We start from the raw sequence: 25201 nt of genomic DNA, 5'->3' as shown, positions 1-25201 counted from the left end.
GTGGGATATCTAAACGGAGCTTGACCTTAGGGCAGTGGTGGCTGCCGCCCTCTTGGCCCTCTTGTTCCCCGAGGCTACGAACCACCCCGAGGGAGCCCTCCCCCTTTCCTACCTGAGGGGTAGACGACCACGTGGACAAACACCTGTTTGGGTGACAGGTGCAGGGAGGCTTAATCAGATTAAAACAGCCCAAACCAAAAAGCCCATAAAAAACCCTCGATTTAAATGCCAAATCAGCAACCCTCTTGGGTCCCTCCCTCCTTGGGAGCTTTGTACTATCGTTCAATAAACTTTGTTTCGCTGCCCACCACCCTTCATCTGGTCTGCCTCTTCATTCTTCGAAGTGGCGTGACCAAGAACCGCGGACGCCAAAGGAAAAGAAATTCTGCAATATAGTCATCTGCCCCCCCTGCCCCCCCACCGAGAAGCGCTCCCTCATTTAGCCCCGAACATAGTAATGAGGTGGAGAACGAAGGCAAAATAAAACGTGTCCACTTTCCTCATGACTGGATTGGATGACGCACTCGGGGACGCCCATATGCCCAGACAAATCTCCCACTTGCCTGTGTCTGGATATTGTCAAGGGTAGACCTCCAAGAGGGCTTCTTGATGGTTTTATCCCTTAGCCGTACTTGTCCTAGGAGCCACCTCTATGAACGTAAAATCACAAACAGAGACTTTAGCCATGTTTACAGCAGCCACCTTTAACCAGACCCAACTCGTAGTCACCCACCAATTCAAAAGATGGCCTTCCGAAACCGAATGGCCCTTGATATCCTGACCGCAGTGCAAAAAGGCCCAGAATTAGGTGGCTGGCTCCTGATGGGACCCAATGGTAACAGAGGCTTCAGCCATGCTTCCAATAGCCACCTTTAACCAGACCCACCTCTCACTTGTGGCCATGGCTTCCCCCAGGCTGGATAGGCCACTGTCCTCTGGGTTTGCCTGGATGCACGGACGCAGTATGAAAACCATTACCAATCCAGCCAACCTTCCAAATTTAAAACAATGGTGGACACGTTCTGTGTTTCATTGGTGTGACCAGCATCCATCTTTATTCCCTCTTTAGGACTGGAGGATGTTGTTTGGCACATGGAAACTCTGAATAAGTACACAGCCGAAGCCCTAGGTGACACTCAAGATAGCATGTCCCTGTTAAATACTGAAGTAACACCAATGCATAAGGCAGTTTTACAAAATAGAACGGCGTTAGATGTTTTCAGTGCTGCACAAAGTGCGACGTGTCTTATCACAAAAACAATATGCTGTGTATACGTTCCACATTACCACAAACATAGTTCCGGGCTCCCAACTGACGTGAATGCTCACCTTGGTGGCTTACACGAGCCCTCTCTGTCCTTTAATGGTCGCTTAGACGTCTGAACTGGAAGATGATTTTTGTCAACTATCAAAGGACTCTTATTTGGGCTCCTTTTGCTTTCTGTTATTCTGATCAGGTTTTGCTGTGTTCTCCCCTGTCTCTCCAGCCGGTGCCCAGACTCCTTCACTGCCAGAACTTCGAGCTGACAGATGATCCTTTCTATTGGGGAAAATCCATACCTGTGGTGTCCCTTGGATTCACCCGCCTCTGCCTTTCGTAACTCCTCTGTGTACCAGCCCCAACTGACCAACGTAGACCCATAGGGAGGGGCGTCTCTATGCCCCTCTTCAGTAGGAAGAAGTTACAGAAGAGAAGACCTTCCTCTCTCAGCAACCTTAAAGACTTAAGGGTCAAAATTACTCAGGGGGTAGGGGGCGCCTGGGTGGCTCAGTCGTTAAGCGTCTGTCTGCCTTCGGCTCAGGGTGTGATCCCGGAGTTCTGGGATCGAGCCCTGCATCAGGCTCCTCCGCTGGGAGCCTGCTTCCTCCTCTCCCACTTCCCCTGCCTGTGTTCCCTCTCTCGCTGGCTGTCTCTATCTCTGTGTCAAATAAATAAAATCTTTAAAAAAAAATTTAGGGGGGAAAGATGTGGCGAACAGAGGCAAAAGAAATGTATATCAAATTCAATCTTCTTAAGACTTAGACTCACAGCCCATTGACAAGCACTTGGGACAGGCAGTGACCTTCCTCAAGGAGCTCAGCCAAGTCCACGGTAATACTTCAGTAGAGACAAAAGGCAACTTCATCTTAACATTAACCCGACCTCCAGGATCCTACAAGTCTCCTTTAACATATGAAAATCCTTCTGGAAACTTCCTTTGTCTTTACTTCTCCCTCCATGCCAAAGTCTATAATTAGCCTTGCCTCACAACTCTGGGGCAGCTCTTTCTGCCCCCGGGGTCCTGTTTCAGTGCCTTAATAAAACCACCCTTTCTGCCCCAAAAACATCTCAAGAATTCATTCTTGGCCATTGCCTCAGAGATCCCATTTGAAACCACATCAGTAAGACCTCAGGAAACTCTACCTATAGCTGGTAAGAATGTCCTGACCTCTTAACAGTAGGCACCCTTGCTTCCTGGAGCCTGGATTCTGGAGTCTGCTTCAATAAGTGATTCGGAGGTTTTTTGTTTGTTGGTTTGTTTGGACCCACGTGCTTCATTCAGAAAGCAGTTCACCTCTTCCCCCAATTTCCTCACCTGCCGGGTGCATGCTGGGCTGGCCCAGATAGAGGCTTGCTGTGTGCCAGGAACCGGGCAGGCTCTGGGGGAACAGGCTGGAAGAGTTGTCTCTGCAGACACTGTGGCATCCCAGAGGCCTACTTAGAAGGCCGTGGACCAGAGGGAGGTGCCCTTCAGGGTGTCAGCTGGTTACCGGCAGAAGTGAAAGGCCAGGCAAGAACGGGGAAAAAAGGGCTTTCCAGGGAGAGCCAACAGCATGGGACAGCTCTGTGATAATCGTAATTTAATAAGGAATAGATATCTGGTCTTAGTTCAAGTCCTGGCATATAGATCCTGAAGTCCTTGGAATTTCCTAAGTGTTGAGAGTGGTAAAGGCACCTTTACGTCCACGTGGTGACTTTTGGAAAAGCCCCTAGGTAACCGAGACATGGGCAATCATGTGCCTGTAATGAAGCCTCCGCAAAAACGCAGAGGACAGGGTCTGAAGGGCTTCCGAGCCGGTGAACACGCAGAGGTTCGGGGAGAGCGGTACCCTTCCCCCACGCCTTGCCCCATGCACCTCCTCCGTCTGGCTGTTCCTGAGTTGCAGCCTGGTGGATTTTATAATCCACCAGTAATCAAGTAAGTAAAATGTTTCTCTGAGTTCTGTGAACCGCTCTAGCAAATTCATCAAACCCAGGGATGGGGTCGTTGGAACCTCTCATCATGGCCGGTTGGTCAGAAGCACAGGTGACTTGAGATTGGCATCTGAGGGGGATGGCGGGGGGCAGTCCTGAGGGATGGAGCCCTTCACCGGCAGGAGCTGATGCTGTCTCCGGGGAGACAATTCAGAATTGAATTGTCAGACTCCCCGCTGGTGTCGGGGACTTGCTTGTTGGCCTTGAGAAGAAACCCGCACATCGCAAGCAGGGACCAGCCTGCTGTTTGCAGGGTGAGGAGGGGGGCGGGAGACAGGGACAGGTCCCAGAGCACGCTGCGGTTCAGTCTGGAATTGTCCGGCCGGACTGTGCTTTGCGGGGTACGCAGGACCTCCCTGAGCAGGACGAGGGGTTGGGCGGGAACGTCAGGGAAGAGGTGACAAAGGATGACAGAGGGGAGACAGGACAGACAGGGAGAGGTACATGGCACCTCCTGGGGAGTGCAGGGTCCCGGGAAGTTTCCTCAGCGTGGGCGGGAGACAGGCGTCTTCCATTCTCTCACAGGTAAGCATGGCACATCTAGTTCAGAGACTTGGAGGAAAATGCAAAGGAGAGAGTAGCTAAAAAACCCAAAACCCACAAAACACCCCATCACAGTGGTCTCCTCGAAGAGGCAGGGCAAGGCACTGCTCTTTCAGGCTTGTTGCGTCTTAATAGTAAGATTAATATAAAAAGGATACAAGCCATTTCTAGGGGCTAGTCAATGTATTTTCAATTAGTTAATCTTATTAGGACTGGTTTTTAGAATGATTTGTTCACAGCGCAAGTGAGGGGAAAGTACCGAGGTTTCCCGTCTACCCCGCCCTCCACGCACACATGGCCTTCATTACCAACACTCTCCACCGAGTGCTGTCTGCGACCTTGGGTGAACCTGCTTTGGTACACCATCACCCAGAGTCTGTAGGAGCACATTAGGGTCCCCTCTTGGTGTTGGACATTGTGTGAGTTTGGATAGATGTATATTTTTTAAATAAAGATTTTTATTTGTTTGAGAGAGAGAGAGGGAGAGCACAACCGGGGGGTGGGGGTGTAGGGGCAGAGAGAGAAGCAGACTCCCCACTGAGCAGGGAGCCCGACGCAAGGCTTGATCACAGGACCCTGGGATCATGACCTGAGCCAAAGGCAGACACTTCACTGACTGAGCCACCCAGGCGCCCCTGGACAAAGGTGTATTAGCAAGTAGCCATCATGGCAGTGTCATACGGAGTGGTTTCAGTGCCCTAAAATTCCCCTGTGTTCTGCCTATTCATCCCTCCCTCTCCCCCAGCCCCTGATCTTTTCACCGTCTCCACGGTTTTGCCTTTTCCAGAATGTCCGATAGTTGGATCATACAGTATACAGAGACTTTTCAGATTGGCTTTTCACAGAAATGCACATCATCCATGTCTTTTCATGGCTTTTTAGTTCTGAATAATCCACTGTCTGGAGGGACCACACTTTATCAGCTCACCTACGGAAGGATATCTTGGGTGCTTCCAAGTAGTGGCCATTACGAATACAGCCACTATCAACATCCGTGGGAAGGTCTTTGTGGAGATGTAAGTGTTCAACTTAAGGTAAATGTCGAGTGTCATTGTTGGACCATATGGCAGGAGTATGTTCCGTTTTATAAGTGCCTTCCACACCGGCATTACCACGATGCAGTCCACCAGCGACGAGTGAGAGTTCCTGGGGCTGCACACCCTCCCGACATCTGCAGGTGTCAGGACTTGGGTAGGTGTGCGGTGGGATCTCGCTGTTGCACTTTGCATCACCCTGATGACACGTGGCGCCAAGCGTCTTTTCACCTGCTCCTCTGCCACAGGTCCATCTCCTTTGGCCAGGTGTCTGTCCAAGTCTTTGGCCCGTTTCTTACTTGTTTTCTTATTGTTGAGTGTGAAGAGTTCCTTGCATATTTTGGATAACGGTTCCTTATCAGATGTATCTTCTTTTTTCCAGTGTTATTGAGAAATAAATACATCCCAATATGCTGAAGGCACACAGCATGGTGGTTTGGTTTACGGTGCTGTGAAACGATCACAAGAGGTTTGGGGAACACCTGTCATCTCATGGAGATACACTGCTGTGTCTTCTGAAAATATTTGGTCAGTCTGTGGCTTATCTTCTCATTCTCTTCACAGTTAATGTATCTTTAACTTCACACAACCCAGAAAGGAGAACAAAGAAACAAGCAGCACTTTGGGGAAGAAAGTTCCAGAAGATGTAGCAGTTAAAGAAAGCCCATTCCCTGAAGGCAGGGCCGCCTGGGCTGTACGAGGCAGCCAGCTCCAGTGGCCATTTTTGGATGGCTGTTCCCTTCAGAGAAGAGCCCTAGTGTCCCAGCAGTCCCAGCCACGGGGCAGCCTGTAGCTGCCATCGCTGTGGGTCATGGTGTGGGGTGACAGAATGCAGGAAAGGTGACAGGGTCAGGGGCTTGGTGCTGGAGTTTCTGGTTAATGGCAGCTCAGCTTCAAGCCGTGGGTCCTTGGAACCTGGACCTGCTGATCCTCATACGGGACAAGGCCCAGGAATCTGCATTCTCAAGTACCCATTCCACTGCCCCTCATATCCCTGAGACCCTATCAGGTAAACTCAGGAGAAGCTGGCCGTGCCAGTGGGGTGCCCCCTCCCTGATATTTGCCTACAGAGAAGGGCCCAGATGTTTCCAGGTCCCAACCGTATAGAAGGCTCTGGAGCCATCCCACAGCACAGGCCAGTCTGTGCCCACCCCCCCAACCCCATCACGGGCGATCAGTTTACCAAACACGCGAAAGAAAAATAATTATTTTATTTAATTTAAAATAGCAAGACTTTGGCTTCGACCCAAGACGGTCAGGGTTTCGATACAGTTTTGCACGCGCCCAGAAGACTTCAGACTGTGGCTATCCCACAGCAGGAAGTTTGTAAAAACGTTTCTTGTACAATGTTTCTTCTTGTCGTGTATATAAGAAGAACTCTGTGTGCACCCTTAACCCCAGGCCAAATAATACTCTTTATTAAAAGACAAAACAGGGGCGCCTGGGTGGCACAGCGGTTAAGCGTCTGCCTTCGGCTCAGGGCGTGATCTCAGCGTTATGGGATCGAGCCCCACATCAGGCTCCTCTGCTATGAGCCTGCTTCTTCCTCTCCCACTCCCCCTGCTTGTGTTCCCTCTCTCGCTGGCTGTCTCTATCTCTGTCAAATAAAAAAAAAAAAAAAAAGACAAAACAAACAAACATAAAGAACTCAGAAGCACAGAGAGGCAGAAAGTGCCTGGTAAGCCTGACTCCAAGACCAAGGTTCAGAAAGTGCCTGAGAGGAGAGGGCTCTGGGCTGAGGACACCGGGATGAGGCTTAGCACCTGTCCTGGCTGAGTCACACGTGTCTGTTACAGAGGACGCAGCTGGAGGAACACGAGAAAGGCTGATGGAAGAGAAAGAAATCCGCTGGGGGCCCAAGCCAAGTGCAAGAGAGAGCAGCTTCTCTGGCTCTGATCAGAAGCAGGAGCCCCTCCTGGGCTCCTAAGATGCGACTTCGTCCCCACCGTTCTAAGATGCGACTTCGTCCCCACCACCTTCCAGGTCTGACCCCCACAGAGATTCAGCCGCTGCCACACCGGCCTCAGGCCTAGACCCTGGGACACACCCCTCCCCTGCCCACATGGTCTCGGCCAATCACAGTAACACGTCTGCCCTCTGCAGAGTGGGGGCGGGGAGCAGAGGAAGCAGAAACAGAAATACCCACAGGAAACTTTTGGGTGGCTTTTATCAAAGCAGACGGCATAGCAGAGGCATCAAACCAGTGGAATGAGAACTTGAGGGGAGCCCCAGGCGCCCAGAGAGTCTCCTGAGCCCCTACTCCCTCTGCCGGCCCTTCCTGACCGCGGCCTGCCTGGGGACGCCCGGGGCTCGCCAGTCCTGTGGAAGCCACACCGACGGGCAGGCAGCCAGCACTGCAGTCTGAGCCCAGGACTCTGGGGCCCCCTTCCGAGCAGGCTTCAGCCTCACCTCAGTCCTCTGTGGCCCACGGGCTAACTCAGCTCTGAACCATTGTCTTTCTTGCAGCAAGCAACTTCCTGAAAGTCTGCTCCCTTCTAGAAGCTAATGTGAAGGTCTTTACCAACTATGTGCCCATGATCTGCTGTACCGTCTCTAGGGGATCCCTGGATTCCCCTTATATTGGCCATTTCTGTAAGGAGATCGCCCTACAGACAAGGAGCTTTCGTAGGGCAGCCCAGAGCTTACGGCGAGTCCTAAGGGGACGATCACCACTTGCTGATTTTCATAAAGAAAACTTAAAAAAAAAAAAAAAGAAACCGAAAACGAGCATTTTAGATCTGGTTCTATCGATGGCTCTCTCTTTCAGATTCTCTTCCTGTGACAGATTTTGCTTTTGAGAGTAAAACGGGAATCAACAGTGTGGTGAGGCTTTGGTTTTCATCCAGAACCGTCTTACAGGTTCAGAAGATCATTTCAGTTTTGCAGAGTTCTGCCCGAACCCGAGGGAGGGACGCCGATGGGCTAAGTTGTACTCTTCCTCCCCAAGCCACCTGCCACCTTAGCCTGCGGCTTCTGCGACCGAACAGAGAAACTGTTTTCTGAACCAACAGGAAAATGTTGGTGGAAGAGCCAGGACCATAGAGATACAGATGCTTATTTTCAATCCTGTTCCTTTCCATGTAAATAATCACCCCATGATGCATGTGTCACTTCCCCAACCAACTCCCTAGAGCCTCACCTTCAGGGAGGAATCTGTATTTGGATCATTTACCAACTCTCTGGTCACCTTTCCTATAAAACACTGAGCCGGGAAGTGAAGCAGCCGGGTCCCCCACCAGCTCTCCCTGGTCCAGTCTTCAGGAGAACAGATCGGAGAGGCGGCGTGGCATGTACTGGGATTCCCTGCAACGCCTCTGCTCGTCCCCACTCCGGCTTTTGCGCGGGCGGAGGCAGGAAGGAGTCTGGCTTCTGGCTGGGCTTGCAATTCAAGCACAGTCTGCATTGAGGGTCGGCAACCCGTAGAGAGAATCTGGGAGGTCCCGAGGAGACCAGCTGCCCGGAAACCTCACGGGAACCTTCAACCTGGTTAAAGGGAGTCGGCTCTTTTGCTGACCAGCAAAGCTATCCAAGAAAAGCTGGGCTCTCCAGGAAATCTCAATGCCCTGACAAACCAAAAAATCAGCTTCATGACATCTAAGTGGGGGACGCATATCTGGTAACCCCTGACACCTTATTTAGGACGGGTGCATGGTATACATATCTCTTTGTGCTTTTCCCACAGGTGTGGGTCCGCGAATTGTAAACAGTGCTGTGTGGTCACGAGGCCGATGACCCGTGGACCAGAAGGCAACCTGACAGTGATCACGTACCGATCTCACTGCTGACCCTCACGCAGCCAAGTGCCCCCGAGGGCAGCAGGGCACAGGTGTGAGTGGGGGTGTGCCACCTGAGGGTCTAGAGGTAGAAGAAGCTGAGTTTGTGGCTGCTCCCCCGCCCCCCCGGGGGTCAAGAGCTTCAAAAGCGGAAGGCTTAAAGTGCCAGCGACGCCCACCCCCACTCCCTGCAGCAGAAACTCACTGTCCCCAGGTAGGCAGCGCCTGTGCACAGAACTAGGAAGGGAAAGCTCAGGTGCTTGGACGTTCAACTGGGGCGCGTCTGGATCCCTGAGATTCTCCTGTCTTGGAGGGTGCAGGAGGCCTGGGAGGGCCAGCCGGGCTCTCAGCAGAGGGCTGGGAGCAGCAGCAGCAGCAGACGGAGAAGAGCCGAGTTCGGACGGCCTGGGTGCAGAGGACGAACATGATGCAATTAGCACCGCCCTGAAATGTGTTCCCAATACCCTGTTAGGGAGAAAAGGAGAGGCGTGAGTGCCAGGGCCGGAGGGGGTCTTACATGCACGCGTGCGCGCACACACACACACACACACACCACACACACACACACACACACACACACACACACACACACAGGAAGACTGGGAAGTGCTGTGGACTGCAGAACCCTGTCCTCCCCCACTGAGGCTGGTCTGCAACCCCCTGTCTGCAGGCCTTCTGGGCTGGGAAGGACAGGCTCAGTCAGCTCTCCTGGGGCCACTCCCAGGCCACCGGAGAGCCCCTTAATGTCCCTGGGCTGCTCTACAGCCTCGCTGCCCTTCCCCCTTCTGTCACCAAGGCTCCCCGGCTCAGGCAGGGAACTGGGATCCCTGCGTTCCCTGCCAGCCCCGGGGTGGCGGGGGCGCTGGGATGCACCCACTCTTCCGGGGGGTGGGGGGGAAGGCATCTGACCAGGAGGGCAGGGAGGGCAGGCCTACTTACGTGCAGAACGACCAGCACTGGCGACCGCACGGCCGGGGAGCCACAGAGGGTCAGGACGAATCGCACGGTGCTCCAGACCCGGAGGCAGATGAAGATGAGAGGGATGAGGATAAGCTTCTTGTCGGCCACGGAGGCGTGGCGCTGAAGCCGGTGCGCCTCGGAGAGGATGGGCCGGTACTCCGAGAGCGCCTCGTGCTGTGCAGGGGGCACGGAGACCAGGTGTGAGCAAGGCGGGCTGCCCTGCCACCCTCAGCCCGCTGCGAGCCGCGCCTCTCCACGCGGGTGTCCACCACACGGCTGACATCTCTCGTGTCAGGAAGGTCACGCCGGATCCCGACCCCCACGCCTGGCACGCACTTCCCCACCTCGGCTAAGGAACCGGCATCCTTCCAGGGGCCCGGGCCAGAAACCCTCCCATGTCCCCTCCATGGGCAAGTCCTGCGGGCTCCACCTCCAAAGGAGATCCAGAAGCCGGATGCTCCGCCCACTGCCACTGCCACCAGCCTGGTCCAAGCGCCGTCACCGCTCCTCTGGGCAGCTGCAACTCTGTCTTACCTGTCTCCCTCCCTCGCCCTCACCACCCAAACTCCTCCCCGCTGCAGACTTATTCTTGGCCGGCAAGCAGCGCCGTTCCTTGAAAACCTGTCAGGTTCAGCATGGGTTCCACTCACGGGTGTCGGACTCCAGCGTAGCTCTGACCTCATGCTTACTGCCGTCGCCAGACTTACTCCAGCCACACAGGCCTCCTTAACTCCCCAAACATATTCCCCCAGGCACACCCTACCTCAGGGCCTTTGCACAAGCTGTTCCCTCCGTCTGGAGGGTTGTTTCCCATCTGTCCTGGAGGCTCACTCTCACTCTCTTCATGACTTTGCTCAATGTCGCCCCCTGGAGGAGGCCTATCCTGACAACCCCTTTACAAGTGCACAGGATTGCCCAGGTAGTCCTATCCCCAGATTCAGCTTGCTACTTTTGCCTGTTTTTTTTTTTTTTTTTTTGTAGCTCTTACCATCCTCCCTCCTAGATGTCATTCATCCTTACTTATCAGGCCTGTTACTCATTATCATCCTGCCCTCCCTCTCCAGAATGCAAGCTCCCCCAGGGCAAAGACCTGTGAAGGAGGGGCTCCATCCAAAGCTGGGACAGAAAGAAAAGGTGAGCAGGCCCCGGCTTTGGGCTTCCCTGCTCCTGGGAACACCCTTCAGTGAGAGGAAGGGGGAAACTCCATTTCCAGATCACAACCGAATTTGTAAAAATAGATGCAGGGGCGCCTGGGGGGCTCAGCCGATTAAGCATTTGCCCTTTGGTTCAGGGCATGATCCTGGGGTCCCGGGATCGAGTCCTGCATCAGGAGCCTGCTTCTCTCTCTCCTCCCTGCTCTTGCTATCTCTGTCTCTCTCTCTCAAAAAAATAAATAAAATCTTAAAAAAAAAAAAAAAAAAACAGGTGCAACTACTCGTAACAAAGATGTCTTTGAGCCCGGTCCTGTGTCCAGGACACTGAAAGCCCAAGTGAGGGGAGAAGCCACACACCCTGGTTGAGCACCCAGGCCGTTGCCCTTCACCTGCTCAGAGCACCTGCTCCTCCCTTCCTCCCTTGGGGCCTAGAGCAGCCTGCGGGGATGGGGTGGGGGTGGGGGAGGCAGGGCAGCTGCTCTTCTTTGCAAAGTTCGCTCCAGCTCACTTATTTTTTCTTTAAGATTTTATTTTTATTTATTTTAGAGTGAGAGGGTGCATGAGCAGGGGCGGGGAGGAGGGGGAGGAGCAGAGGGGAAGGGGGAGAGAATCTGAAGTAGACTCTGCTCAGCACTGAGCCTGACTTGGGGCTCGATCCCATAACCCCACCCCCACCCCTGAGATCATGACCTGAGCCGAAAACAAGAGTCCAACACTTAACCGACTGAGCCGCCCAGGTGCCCCCGGCTGACTTATTTACAGCTCTCCTTCCTAGCTAGAGGTGGGGAACAACCCCTACACCTCCCTCCCCACTAGTCTTCCCGTTTTCTGGAAAACGCCTGCAGAGTTGTTAGAGAGGACCCGCTGGGTTGGCCTCCCAGGCGAGGCCCCAGGTTCCCCACGGAGGGCAAGGAGGAAGAGAAGCACACAGAAGGGCAGCTGCAAAGGGGCAGCCCGGGAGCTTCATCAAGGAGTCCAGAACCTTCCCAGGGTAAAAAAGGAGTCAAGAAGGGTGCCCCCAGCCCAGTCAGGAGACCCGAAAGAAGATGGATTTCAGACCAATCAGTAAGCCCCGCGGTAGCGGAAGAGGGCGGCAGGCAGGTGGGGAGGCAGTGGAACTTCTGAGTGAACAGAGAACCCGAAGTCTAGATTCAGAAGCCACAGGCGGGAGCACAGACACGTGGCGAGGACCCTACAAATTCGGAAACAGCTACCATGTCACAGTACGCCCCAAAAGACCAAAGAGGGGGACACGTGCCCCTGTAGTTTCAGCCCCTGAGAAACGGGGCAAAGAGAAAGGCTCTGAACAGAACAGCTGCAGCACCCCTGGGCCTGGGCTCCGACGGACACCCCCCTCGGTGCTCCCGCCCCGTCCCCGGGCAGCACCCCCCACCACGACTGGCCAGCCACGCAGAGCCTGTGCGGAGCCTCGGCCTGCAGAGCCAGCTGTTAAGGACAAGGGAACGATTTGGCCCCATCATCAGAGGAAAACCTTTCTTGCCTGAATTTCCAGCCAGCCCAGCTCTTGCTCTCTGAGCTCCCGAGACCCTGAAGAGTCTACATGTATGACACACGTTCGATGACCACAGGTAACGCAGTGACACATCCGTGTCGCCGACTACAAAATCCCACGCCCTGTCTCCCAGGGGCATCGCAGTTCCATTACTTGGACGCTGCTTCCGGGATGCTGCACTCCCCTCGAGGAGGAGCAAACCCGGAGGCCTGCCAGGAGGGGGCAGTAGAGGCCTATGCCCAGAACACAGGCTGGGCACTCCACTCCCACACTCCACACACAGTGGCTGGGCCTCAGGGGCTGGGTGAGTCTGGGGAGCCCCTTAGCCTCTGCCAGCCCCTATTTCCTTGTCCACAATGGAGGAGTAACAGGACCCACTCCCGCCAGGGCCGCATCATTCGCAAACCCGACGGTCCGTGAGTGGTCCCTGAGTGGCTGAGCCCAGCGCCCGGCTGCAGGGGCACAGGGGCCACACGGAGCTGTGGTCTGGGGTCTGGGGAGGGGGCGGCGCAGGTACCTACCGCCCTGTTTATGTGCTTCCGGATGAGGAAGTAGAGCACGGGCAGCGAGACGTAGGCCAGCATCTCCCAGAGCTTCCCGGTCAGCAGCATCCACAGGACGCGGTCCTCCGCCTCCAGATCGATCCAGCACCAGCCGACTGACACGTCCGAGGCGTCATAGCCGATCTTCTTTAGAGCGACAGCTGCCACGGTGATGACCAGCGGCACCCCCCAGCTGAGGAACAACGGGCAGACGAGACAGCCAAGGTCAGGCCCCGCTCCCAGCAAAGCCAGAAGGGGCAAAGCCACGGGTCGCTCCGTGGACAGAACGGAGCTCCCAAACCCTGGACCACAGAATATCCCTGGAGAAATGGGGCAGGAGTCCTTAACACCCCAACCCAGCCCCGCTCTGCCCCAGCCCTGCCAGGCTGACCCTACTGTTGCAGAGCCTGGGGAAGAGGACACAGAGATGTCCTGGCCTCCTGCCTGGTCCGATGCACCCCCAGCCCCTCAGAGGCCGGGTTCTAATTCAGAATTGCTGGGCTCCTTGGAGATGGGCGCGAGAACGCTGCAGCATGGGGGGGCGGCAGCTCCTTCCTGCCCCCAGAGCGGCCTGCACGCCAGCACGCAGACACCAGCTCACGTGCCCATGCCTTGCCCACACAGTGCCCTTGGCCGCCTGGGTCTAGGGGTGCACACACTGGCAGCTCGGGGTTGCTGGAGCAGGGAATTCTGGGGTCTTGTGCACCTGCGGCAGGACCTAGAAGGGGGATGAAGGGCTTGGGTAGACACATCTCCGCCTTCCTGAGGCCTCCTTGCTCTATGGGAAGGGGGTATTCCCAGCAAAGGACAAAGGGGGGCCCCTAAAGCATCAAGCCTGGGGTGGGGGCCCCCTCTTAGGGCAGTGCCAAGCTGACTTTTTGAGAGCTCCCCCTGATGGCAACACAGCCCCAAGGTGCTTCCCAGTGTCCCCGCACCAGTCTGCGTGCAAAGCATTTTACACGGGCCAGGGGGACACGTGGAGGCTTTGTGGTGGCACCGTGGGGGGTTCGGAGCTTGGGCTTCCAGGCAAGCAGAGGGTCCAAGTTGGCCCTGCCCCCACTCGGCCTCAACACGCCAGTGTTTTTCCCCACAAAGTGGGGACGGGAACGGTGCCTAGAACAGAGTAGGTCATCATGGGAATAAACCAAGTGGCGTTATGTCTGGCGCACAGGACTGGGTAAGCGTGTCAGCTTACTTATAAGTAAGTCGTGTCATAAGTCGTGTCTGATGCCCCAGGATTCCGGCCTGTAGGGCAGGTGCCAGGAAAGAGTGAGGCCCATGCGGTCTCTGCCCCTGGGAGAGCGCGTACGGGCCTGTGGCCCAGGTCGGTTGCTGGAGGACGAGCAGTGTGTAAACGGGACCCTGTCATCAGTAAAACACTCAGCTCAGAAATCAGTTACATGTTGAGAGCTCTGTGTAAGCAACAGTGGCTCCTTTTTTTTCAGTTTATTTTTATTTCTTTACTTAAGGAATCTCTACACCGAACACGGGGCTCAAACTCACAACCCCAAGATCAAGAGTTGCACGCCCTTCCGACTGAGCCAGCCAGGAGCAGCTTTTTGAAAGAAAGTTCCAGAACAATGATGAGACCACAGCTGCATGTTAGTCTTGCCAAAATGAGGAGTGCTGTGTTCTGTTAGGTTCTCCAAATGCTTCGGGGCTGTGAGGGACGAAGAAAGCCAACACCCCGGGCCTGGGAAGGACTCTGCGTTGGGCACTTTCAGAACAGAGGTGCCTGTTCGACCCACCCCCTCTTCCCACACTGGCCTCTGGGGGCCCAGACAGAAGCATGAGGGCAGAGCCACCTGCACCCTCAGCATCTGCTCTCCCCACAGCGGGGAGGGGAGGGCAGGGGAGGGGAGGGGAGGGAAGGGGGGAAGCAGCACGTCCTCCCTGAGGTCACAAAGGCACAGAAGGGACAAAAACCCCACAGAAGTTAGGGGGTTACGAGAAAGGGACCAAGTTACCCCCAGGAGTCTGTCCATTTTACATGCTTGTTCTATCTATTACTTATTTGTGAAACTGATACAGACCAGGGTCAATCTGTTTTGTCATAATATAGGGCTATCTTTTACAAACTCATGCCGTCCTGGCATCTGGAGACAACATGTCACAGCTATGAGCTCTGGGCGGGCAGGTGCCTTGGGCTTTCCAGCGTCTAGAACAGCGCCTGAAGCCTGGTAGGGGCAAAACAAGAACCTGCTGGATGAATGAATGAGTGAATGAAGTTTGAGGCAAGTGAGGGAGACAGCCTTCCCCAATTTACTTCTTAACTGTTCACTGCAACGACATCATTGTCATTGAAAAGGAAGTAAAAGGCTTCCCGAGCACTAGAACGGCAATCCTGAAGTTAGCTGTGCTGTTGCTCACCACTTCATGGTCTACAGGGCTCCTCCGGGGAACCCTGTGACCGGAAAACGCCTGGTGTGTAGGGTGCATCACCCTGCAGGAGGCTGGGCAGGAGCGCAGGGTGCCCTCGGGGCCGGAAGGGGGCGCACAGGGCAGGCGTGCGGGAGGAAGGAGCCCACGCACAGGCAGGTGACTCCTTCCTGAGCATCCTGATGGCCCTCGCAGGAGACCTGCCACCCCCACGGAGACAGACCCCATCCGGTGACTTTAGGCTCCTTGTCAGAAAGCTATAAAGTGATGTATTTCCTCCGCCTGACTGGGGTCCGCCTGGAGCTAAGTCTATGTTGGGAAATAGCCAGAGAGGAGACCCACCCGGCAGAGGGCTTTCAAGGGTTAAGAATGTGGGCTGATCAATCAGAGTCACTGTTTGAATCTAAGCCCAGATGGCCAGAAGCTGCTCGGGGAGGTATTTAAATGGGAGGTCGTAAGAAGAAGTAGTATCGGGGAGGGGTGGGAATGGAGTGGGAGGGAGGGAGGGTCTAACGACCCAGCAAAGCAGGCTCCACCAGACTGGTGATTTATGGGTACGGCCGCGCTCTGTCGGTAACGTCTAACAGCTGGCTCTGCACACAAAAGTACTTGTATGCGTGCGCGTGTGTACGTGGGTATGCTTGCACACATACATTTATTGTTAATTTAACTGATGGGAAAGACGCGAGGCAGCCAATCTGCAAGTAATAACACAACACACTACGATCCTTGTGGCGAATTCCATATAGCCCACTGAGCCTCACAGAATGTGCCGGAACACGCTATGCCTGCAGGGGGCAAATGAAAGTAGTTTCGGGACGTGACGTTGGTTGTGTGTTCATTTCCCTTCACACGTAAGAACGTGAAAAAAGCAAGACCTAGGGACAAGACAAATAAATGGTGACCAGGAAGCGACTTCCTTGTGGGAGCAAATATTTATTTCCTAACCTTGGAAGAGTCTTTCTTTCTTTTTTTTTTTCCTGCTCCATGATACTGCTTCTTCTCACCCCCTTAAGTTCCCCGCTTCCCGTCTGCCCCAGTGTGGGTAGAAGTTCACACGTGGACCACTTTTAAACATAATCTTTCCTATTGACATTTCCTCCATCACCTTAAGCCTAGATAAAGGGTCCCGCAAACTATGGCCCTCCCTCAGGTCAAATCTGGCTGGAGGTCTGCTTTTTTAAATAAAGTTTTATTGCAACACGGCCTTGTTGACACTCACTCCTTTACATATTGTTGAGCTGCTTTCGGGCTACAAGGCCAAAAGTCGAACAGTTGCGATTGAGATCAGATGGCCTGTAAAGCTAAAAAAACCCTACAATCTGGTCCTTTACAGGGAAAGTTTGCTGACCTCAGGTCTACACAATCAACAAAACAACAGAGCTAGCCCTGATCTGTAGTGTCAGCCATTTTCCACGGGGAAAATATTCCCACTATCAGTCATTTCAAGCCATCAACACATGTGGTTGGGGACTGACGTGCAGTATTTCTGACAGTATTTCCATCCCGCAGGTACAATAGTTGTAAATAACCCCAAGTGCACAGACAATAGTAAAATAATTCAGATGTAGTTTTTAGGGGGGCACCTGGGTGGCTCAGTCTCTTCAGCATCTGACTTCAGCTCAGGTCATGATCTCGGGGTCCTGGGATCAAGCCCTGCATCCCGTTCCACGCTCAGCGGGAAGTCTGCTTGTTCCTCTCCCTCTGCCCTTCCCCCCTGCTCGTGCTCTCATGCTCTCTCTCTCTCAAATAAATAAAATCTTTTAAAAAAAGATGTAGTTTTTAGTATTTTTATTATATATTTTTTAAGATTTTTATTTATTTGACAGAGACAGAGCCAGTAAGAGAGTACAAGCAGGGGGAGTGGGAGAGGGAGAAGCAGGCTTCCCGCTGAGCAGGGAGCCCCATGTGGGGCTCGATCCCAGGACCCTGAGATCATGACCTGAGCTGAAGGCAGGCGCTTAACGACTGAGCCAGCCAGGCGCCCCTTTGTTACTCTTTTTAATACAATTTATTGTAAGTTTATATAATTTAGTTTTTATTAATGATTCTATTTAATAATCAGCTCACAAAATGCCCTCAAATTTAATAATTGGGTCTCCCCAGCTGGCTCCAGGACGCCACTGGACAGAGGATGAAAAAAAAGTAATTTGCTGAAGATGCCCCAGGTTCTCGACCTGCAGAGTGAGGAGAAAGTCAGTGTTTTTGATAACCTCAGATAAGCCAAGCCATTCTCAGGCCAGGTGGCCAGCCTGAGCTGCAGGCGTCGTGAATCTAGAAGGCACTCCACAAAGACATGCGTGGCATGATCCCTGCTTTCCAGAAACATATACTTCCAATTCATCACGTACCATGTAATAGTTTTCCCCCCTCCCCAAACAGAAGCCAGCAACCAAAAAATTAACAAAATCTGAACCAGGAAAATATCACTGAATAACAGCATATGAAAAAGACCAAGGACTTTAGTTGATTACGACCTAGACACTCATGTGGTTGGAAGGATCGCCCTGATGCCTGGATGTGGGCAGATCAGACCTGCCAGGGAGCTGTCCTGCCTCCGTGTGGACATTTGTGACCCATATTCTAATAAGATTGTTAAGCTGTCATCAGAGCCAGGCGCATTAGGAGATGCTGGGCCTTGAGCTATCCTCAAATGTTTGGAGACTCTTGATGAGGTCGGGCTAGGGGAGATGGGGTTAGACGGCTGGGGGAAAGGGTGTCCTACGTAATACCAAACCGAGGGCTGCACTGGCAGCTTCCCTGAGGGAAGCCACGGGACCACATGCAGGGCATGCTATGAAAGGTGTTTGGTCCCCTTCTCTCCAACCCTGCGACTCAGGCTGAGCAGAAGCAGGGTGGGGTCACCTGGATGGACAGAGACTGAAGGCCACACTCAGCACAATCCCCCACTTGGAGGGGCACCAAGAGCTTCTCTGAGAGGTGCCCACGCCCCCTCCCTTGGGTTCACCCGGAAACCGAGGCCAAACTCCAAGCTGGCTTCGTCCTCCCGCGGCGGCTGTTAAGAGCTGAGTGGTGTACCGCCCACCCCCCCACAAATCCATATGTTAAACCCTAACCCCTAGCACCTCAGGATCTGACTGTAGGTGGAGATGCGGGTCTTTAAGGAGATGATTCTGTTAGAATGGTCTGGAAGGTGTGCACTAATCCAGCATGACTTCCCTTCTTGTATGAAGAGACGAGGACACAGACGCACACAGAGGGAAGACCGAGTGAAGACACAGGGTGTGGACAGCCACCTACAAGCCAAGGAGCCAGGCCTCAGAGGAAACCAGCCCTGCCAACCTTGATCTCCGACTTCAGCCTCCGGGACTGTGAGAAAATGGATTTCTCTTGTTTAAGCCATTCGGTTGTGGTACATTGTTAGGACAGCCCCAGCAGACGAAGAGAGAGGCTTCTACGAACTACGGGAGAGACACATGTGCCTGGTTCCCGGGGATCCCACCACAGCCGGGCTGACAGAGCTGGTGGGGTCCCTCAGGAAGCTTAAGGGAGGGGTAAACTGACAAAAAGGCACTCAGATCTCTCATGAGCTGAGCTCTTCTCTGGAACTTGTCATCCTTTTGCTTTTATTTTTAGTTACTTATTTTTTTTAAAGGAGGCTCCATGCCCAACATGGGGCTTGAACTCATGACCCCGAGATTGAGGGTCGCACGCTCTACTGACTGAACCGGCCAGGCGCCCCAGCACCCTTCTGTTTTTGAATCTCCCAGAGGCGCAGACCCGGAAGTACCGCAGGATGAGCCAGGCGGTGAGGAAGCCAGCCCCGATCCCTGAATTCTCTGGACGGTGATGCTCAGGGTCTCCCTTGGAGTTCCCAGCTCTGCCCAAATGGGGATGTTCTGTTACATGGACTCTGGAACATCTCCCCCCAGAGTCACGGTGGGGGACACCTGCGATGACAGAGACAGTTCCACTTCACACACAGATGGGAATACCCTTCCTCCCGCTGCACAAGGGGGTTGGCCTGCAAGGTCTGCTCACTCACTTGCCCCCACCGTTAGAGTCTCGCACTTTCCCCTCACCCCAAATCTCACTCTTCCTACAGATCCTTCCACAAGGGGGTGGGCACCTGCTTGGAAAGAAACACAAAGAGTCTTCTCCCCCAAATAGCATGGCCTGGTCTCTGTGCTGTGTGGCCTACAGAAAGCCTTGAATGTCGACTCAAAAAAAAAAATTGCTTTGATAACAAAACTATCGGGCAACAATGCACCAATTTAGAGAGTTCTTGGGAGCAAGACAGAGCTGGGCCCAGAGGGAAGCGCGGCTGCAGTGAGCCAGGCCTGGTGCACGGAATCACAAGGCCCGTGGCTGCCTGGAGGTTTCTCCCCGGAACAAAGGGCACCTATTGTTCAGTGTGAGGCGGAGGGGTGGGTCGTGGGAGAAGTTCAGGGAGCCGGCCAGCCACTGGCCAGGCCACCACGAGGTCACTCCGTGGCACTGGCCGCAGAAGGAAGTGGGGTGTGCAAAGGATCTGTTAAGCACACCACCCCAGCAGCCTGGTGCTGGTGGGCATCGTGAAGCCACCTGCCCCGCTCAGAGACACGGCTCAGGTCCCCGCTGACAGGACGCCGGGCAAGGATGGGCAGAGGCTGACTTTGCCCTGGTCGGAAGGTCAAGGGCAGCCTCTGCTCTCTCACAGCCTCTGGGGCTGCAGCCAGCTTCCCGTGAACACAAAACACTGTGCAGGCCTCACAAGACGGCAGTGCCCTCTGAAAACTTCTCAGGGAGAAAAAGCAAAGCCAGTTCAACCCTTGTTATTTTGGGGAGCACTGACCACATGGGGTGCTGTTCCTGCAGCTGCTACGTGCCTCCTTCCTTCGGACACACCTGCTTGGGGCCTTGTCACCGGGCCCCACAGTAAGGTAGTTTCCCATCAAAGAGCTTAGAGCACCTTCCCCTTCCTGGCCCCGTTTCCCCTTTTGTCTACGTTAGAACTTCCCACTCCCCACAGCAGGGGTCTTGATGGCGAACTTGGGAACCACAGACTCTTCCTCCAGAGCCCCAAGCAACCTCCAGAGCGTGGGTGGGCCCACGGGCCCGCCGTCATGCCCACACCCGCTCTCACCTTGTGCCCCGAGAAACCTACGACTGCCTCACATGTCTAGCTTGGCCAGGACCCTTCCTTCTGACTTGGGGCAATGAGGTTCGCCCCAGCCCAGCCTTCCTCCCCTGCTCACAGGACACCCCATGACACCCGGCACGGGGACGCCTGAGCATACAGGCGCAGAGACGGCTCACGGACCCTGCTGGAAGGAGCCCAGCGCCCTGCGGGGGGACAGGAGCTGACAGCTCACCTTCAGCAGGGGGACGGGGATGGTTTCTGACCAACCTGGTTTATGCGACCAGAGAAAAACGGACGGCACCCACAGCAGCTCTGGGCCTGAGCCCCTGGGCACCTTCTCCAGTGAACATTGTCAATGTTCCCAGACGCACATGCACGTGATGTGAAACAGGGGGTGTCTGTATCAGGCTGCCTCAACGTCTCACGGACAGTGGAGCGGGAGGGACTTCTCAAGCCAGGGCTTTCCCTCAGCCCAGGGCTGAGTATTCTCACACGACCTTACAAAGGCAACGAAAAAACCAGGAAAGTCACTCTCAGAATACTGTCAGATTCGATGTGTGCTAAACTTGCGGGTAAAGTCTAAGGAGTCGATCCTTATCCCCATGAGGTATTTATTAGTTACCCAAGGGGAGGACAGTAACCGCCCTGCAAAACTGGCAGGCAACACCTTCACCAGGCGATCAGAATTCCTATCACCAGAGGCGGGAGGAGTCCAAGTCCCCGGGGAGGGAGCAAGGGGAAGATTCTTCTGCGGGATTCCACCCCCAGGACAGAACCTGAAACCACTCACGGGGAAGCACCGGAGAGCCCAGCAGAGGGACCTTTGGCAAAACCACAGACCTGTGCCTTTCGAAAAAGCCAGTGTCCTGAAACACCGAGAAAGAAGAACCATTACGGATCACAGGACAACAGAAAGACCGGACAACTAAGCCAAACACAAGCCGAGGGTATCCCTTTGCTATGGGGGACACTGACAGGAGACCGACAACATCCCTGTAAAGTCCGCCCTCAGATAACAGCAGAGTTCTGGGCGATACCCTTGCCCTGCTTCTGGAAGGTGTACGTGGTTACCTAAGAGACGGTCCCTTTCTTTTGGAAATACACACTAAAGGATTTGGGGGTTCTGGGGCCATCAGTCTAGACTCTTCAATGGGTCCAGAAAAATAAATGCAGAAGACAAAAGCCAACATGATACCATGTTTGTAACGGCGGAAATCTGGAAAGTTAAAAATAAATTGTGTAATGATATCTCACCCTTAAGAATTATCGTCAGGCCAAGAGACAAGATGGGATCGTAAATGGAGGACCAACCCTTGGAGGTCTAACCCCGAGCCTCCCAATTATGGCTACGTGAGCTCGGGCAAGTCTCGTGAGCTGAGACTGGAGGGTGACCATCCCGTCCAGCCCCAGGGCTACCGGTGGCCAACGAGCTAAGGAACAGACCAGCACTTTGCAAGACCTCAGGAGCCAGACGCAACTTGTGATAAAATACCGTTTGCTTGAGGATAAAGTCTAAGCTGCCCTCCTTCCCCACTGGGCAAAGAAAAAAGTCCTTCTGTAAAGGGAATCTGCTCCGGTATTACAAGGGGGCCCTGGGGGGTCCTGCAGGCGCTTTCTGGGAAGTGCTGTGGGTGCAGGATTTTATCTGGTGTTCTGCTTTACGTGGTTCAGTTTTAGAGATGACTGGTTTTTTTTCATTTAACGTTGTATCATACTATTTTAAAAACACGGCTTTATAGAGTTCACAGCCACTATTTGATGGCTATTTAATGTTTCCGGTTGGCTGTAGTTTGTAATCTTCTGTTCCCCTATATTTTGGACGTTCGGTTGCTTCCAAATTCCTGCATAAACTCCTTTGTACCTACAGCTTTGAATGTATGTTGGATTCTCTCCTTCGACTAGGTCCCTAATAAACAGGATTAGTGGATCAAGGGGTATGAACCAAATACTTTCTATGCAGATTATTCCAGTTTTCCATTGCCAATAATAATGCAGGAAAATAAAATACCAGTTTTACCAGCATTTATCACATTGGTATTCTGGTTTACAATTTTTTTCTAATGTAATGAGAAAATGGTGCCTCACTGTTATAATTTGTATTGTTTTGACTATTAATGGGAGAAACTTTTCCCCACATACATTTATGAACCATTTTGACTCTTTTGTCTCAATGTCTCCCTTGGCCATTTATCAGGATATATATATATATATATATTTTTAAATCATTTCAGGGGCGCCTGGCTGGCTCAGTCAGGACAGCATGTGACTCTTGATCTCAGAGTTGTGGGTTTGAGCCCCACGTTGGGTGTAGAGATTATTTAAAAGTAAAATCTTTTAAAAAAATCATTTCATAAAAACTCAAATAGACATTCTCAACCTCTGCGTTGTCACATTTTAAAATACTCTTCCAAACTGAAGGTTGGATGAGGACTGATCTTTAGTAGTCTGAAATGGTTAAAAAGTGGATGACTGTGTTAGCCTCTGTCTGAAGACGAGATTTCTCATGCCAACAGGCCTTTAACAATTATAAACTCATACTCCAAAGCAAGCCTCGGGAGAGCCCTTAGCAAGGTCATTAGCCTGGGAGGATCTAGGTCAATAAATGAACCTGTCAGACAGGTTTTCTACCAATTCTCTTAGACCAGCAAGGTGCTGAGAGCTAACTTCTGAAAGGGAACTCCAGAGAACAAATTGTCGGACTCCCTTTGTAGCTTGGATACAGGTTGGTTTGTTTGTTTTATTAAAGCAGGCTCCATGTCAAGTGTGGATCCCAATGCGGGGCTCAAACTCACAACCCTGAGATCAAGACCTGAGCTGAGATCAGAGTCCGAGGCTTAACCAACTGAGCCACCCAGGCGCCCTGGTGATTTTCTTTTGAGAAGCTGATGGATCACATTCAACGGACAAGATGAACAACTCCCTTCTTTTTCGTGGCCAGCACAGAGGACCCACGGGCTCTCTTAGGAGGCCTCTCCTCAGCATCACAGAAAACACCCCTAGGAGTGAATGGAAGAAACTCCCAACTCGGGTTCATTAGGAAATGCATCTTTTCTATACGAGCTGTACCATCACCTAAAAAATATATTGTTTTCAATATTCTTCTTTTAAGAGGGGAAAAAAAGAGGAGAGATTCTCAGCAGAGAAAGGTCCAGTCTTAGGCTCCTTCCAAGTACATGTGAACTCTGGTGTACACGCTGCCCACGCCCAATCAGACTGCCAAGGACTGGGTCTCTGAAATAGGCAGAGGTGGGGGGGAGGGGAATGCTGCAAGGAGAGGAAAGGCAGTCCCTGTGGGTCTCTGCAGCATCTGAGGTATGTTCTGGCTCCTTACAAAACTTTTGACATGAACAGCTGAGAAGCGGGCCACTTAGTTTCCCAGGGACCAGCTGGCCTTCATCCAGCAGTTCTGAGACCCAGAGATCAAGTGACTCTTGCAGGCTTGTGATCTCACTGTTGTGACACCCAGGTGACCTGTCTGTCTCTCCCAAAGTGCTGACTGTCCTCAGTCCCATGGAGAGCACTCAAGCATTTAACAGAGAGGTCCTATAATTAGGGCAGTATTTGGTGCTCTTATCTGGGAGAGGGACAAGGGGAAACAAGCCCTATAAGATTCCTGCCTCGAGTGAAATGCAGGACACCATCAGATGTTCGAATCTTGAAATTACACCAGGAAGGGGTCAACCTTCCACAGGTGAGGTTACCTAATGAGGTTCTTTAATGCTAGTGCCGGGCAAAGTCCTCGGCTGACTCTACTGTCATAGACGCCAAGCAGCTGGGGGCCCTCTTCCAGACCAGCCCCTGCCACTGACCTCATTCTCGGAGATGCCGAACCCTAGAAAGTCAAGATCTTCTGAGTCTAGAGATGAGCAAAGACAAAATTATGAAGACTGTGTACTCTGTAAATTTCACAGCTGAAACACCACATTTGGCCTTGGGCAGCTAGCCTGGGAGGGGCTGAATGCGTCACACCTACTGTGGCACAGGGTGGGACTGGGAACAGCTGCCCTCTCCAGCCGGCACAGCAGCTAACTCATCTCAGCCTGGGAACGAGGAGCTTCTCCCCATGGGCAGCAGAGATGGCCATAACACAGGGAAACAGGAGGCAAAAAGCATGAAGTGTCCTCGCCATCTCTCCAGATGCTTCCAAGTTATGAGGGCCGAGCTCTGGCCCCCTTTCTGGGAGGTTCGGGCTGGGGCAGGCACAAAGGGATGCCCTCTGCACTGATGCTGGGGGCAGGTCCACCCCTCCGCCCGCATCTTCCCGCTGGCCCCTGACGGCCTCGGAACATGAGCAGAGATGACTCTCCGGACCCCCGGCCAGGGGTCCGACCAAGACGCGGGCACCAGAAGGGCGCGAGGGCCACGGGGGTAGCAGGCAGGGCCCAGGTGGGGGTCAGGGACTCGAGGGAAAGCGGCGCGGCTGCCACGCACCTGACGACGTGGAAGGCCCAGAGCAGGCGGCCGGTCTGAGGCTCGCGCGCCGCGCGGACGATGCTGAGGTACAGGTAGAGGGCGATGGCCACGGTCCAGAAGAAGGAGCTGGTGTTGGCAAAGGTGGAGAGCGCGCCTTGCAGCACGCAGTCCCACGAGGTGCCCGCGAAGTCCTGCAGCACCCCGTAGAAGTAGGAGGCAGCCGAGAGCAGGTCCGCCAGCGACAGGAAGAGCAGCAGGCGCCGTGCTCGGCTGCGCAGGTCGGGCCACAGGGCGTGCGTGGCCACCAGCAGGCCGGAGCCGAGCGCGGAGAGCGCGCACGACAGCAGCACCACGGCGCGCTCCGACGGCACCAGCTCGGTGGGCGGCGCGGGCGACGACATGGCTGGCCGGGCAGGGGGCAGGCGGCGGGGCCGCGGCGCCGCGGGGACAGAGGCCGGGACGCGCGTGCGGCAGCCGCCGCCGCCGCCGTCTGGGCACAGACGCGCCCACCGCTAGCGTCCCGGCCCCTCCCGGTCCCTCCGGCCCGCGGCCTCGCGGCCCGCCCCTTCCAC

General features: G+C 53.8%; 1 protein-coding gene across 5 annotated transcripts; it reads right to left on the bottom strand.

Moving 5' to 3' along the window:
• Positions 1–457: 457 nt before the first annotated feature.
• Positions 458–25201, bottom strand: GPR157 (G protein-coupled receptor 157). 5 transcript variants are annotated; one of them, XR_015722789.1, is made up of 6 exons: positions 24648–25198; positions 12734–12947; positions 9525–9719; positions 8791–9050; positions 2577–3787; positions 458–650 (listed from the first exon to the last, which is right to left on the bottom strand). XR_015722789.1 is itself a non-coding variant. In XM_045803596.2 (5 exons), exons 1-4 carry the CDS (start codon positions 25028–25030, stop codon positions 8838–8840), a joined length of 1005 nt encoding a protein of 334 aa, XP_045659552.1. In that variant the 5' UTR covers positions 25031–25198; the 3' UTR covers positions 486–650; positions 8791–8837. The 5 variants fall into 5 exon arrangements, 4 of the variants coding, with proteins under 4 accessions (XP_045659552.1, XP_087714708.1, XP_045659553.1 ...); XM_045803596.2 differs by lacking the exon at positions 2577–3787 and having other exon boundaries at positions 486–650; XM_087858582.1 differs by lacking the exon at positions 458–650 and having other exon boundaries at positions 1953–3787.

The sequence above is a fragment of the Ursus americanus genome, chromosome 33, assembly GCF_024610735.1.
Source record: "Ursus americanus isolate L20-20 chromosome 33, mUrsAme1.1.p, whole genome shotgun sequence".
Lineage (NCBI taxonomy): Eukaryota > Metazoa > Chordata > Mammalia > Carnivora > Ursidae > Ursus > Ursus americanus.
This window is presented reverse-complemented; position numbering and strand designations above follow the sequence as displayed.

Coding starts and splice junctions, on each gene's coding strand:
- GPR157 (XM_045803596.2), bottom strand. CDS start 25,030: ATGTCGTCGCCCGCGCCGCCCACCGAGCTGGTGCCGTCGGAGCGCGCC. Junction 12,948..24,647: donor TGGGCCTTCCACGTCGTCAG/GTGCGTGGCAGC, acceptor GTTGTTCCTCAG/CTGGGGGGTGCCGCTGGTCA. Junction 9,051..9,524: donor CAGTGCTGGTCGTTCTGCAC/GTAAGTAGGCCT, acceptor TCTCCCTAACAG/GGTATTGGGAACACATTTCA.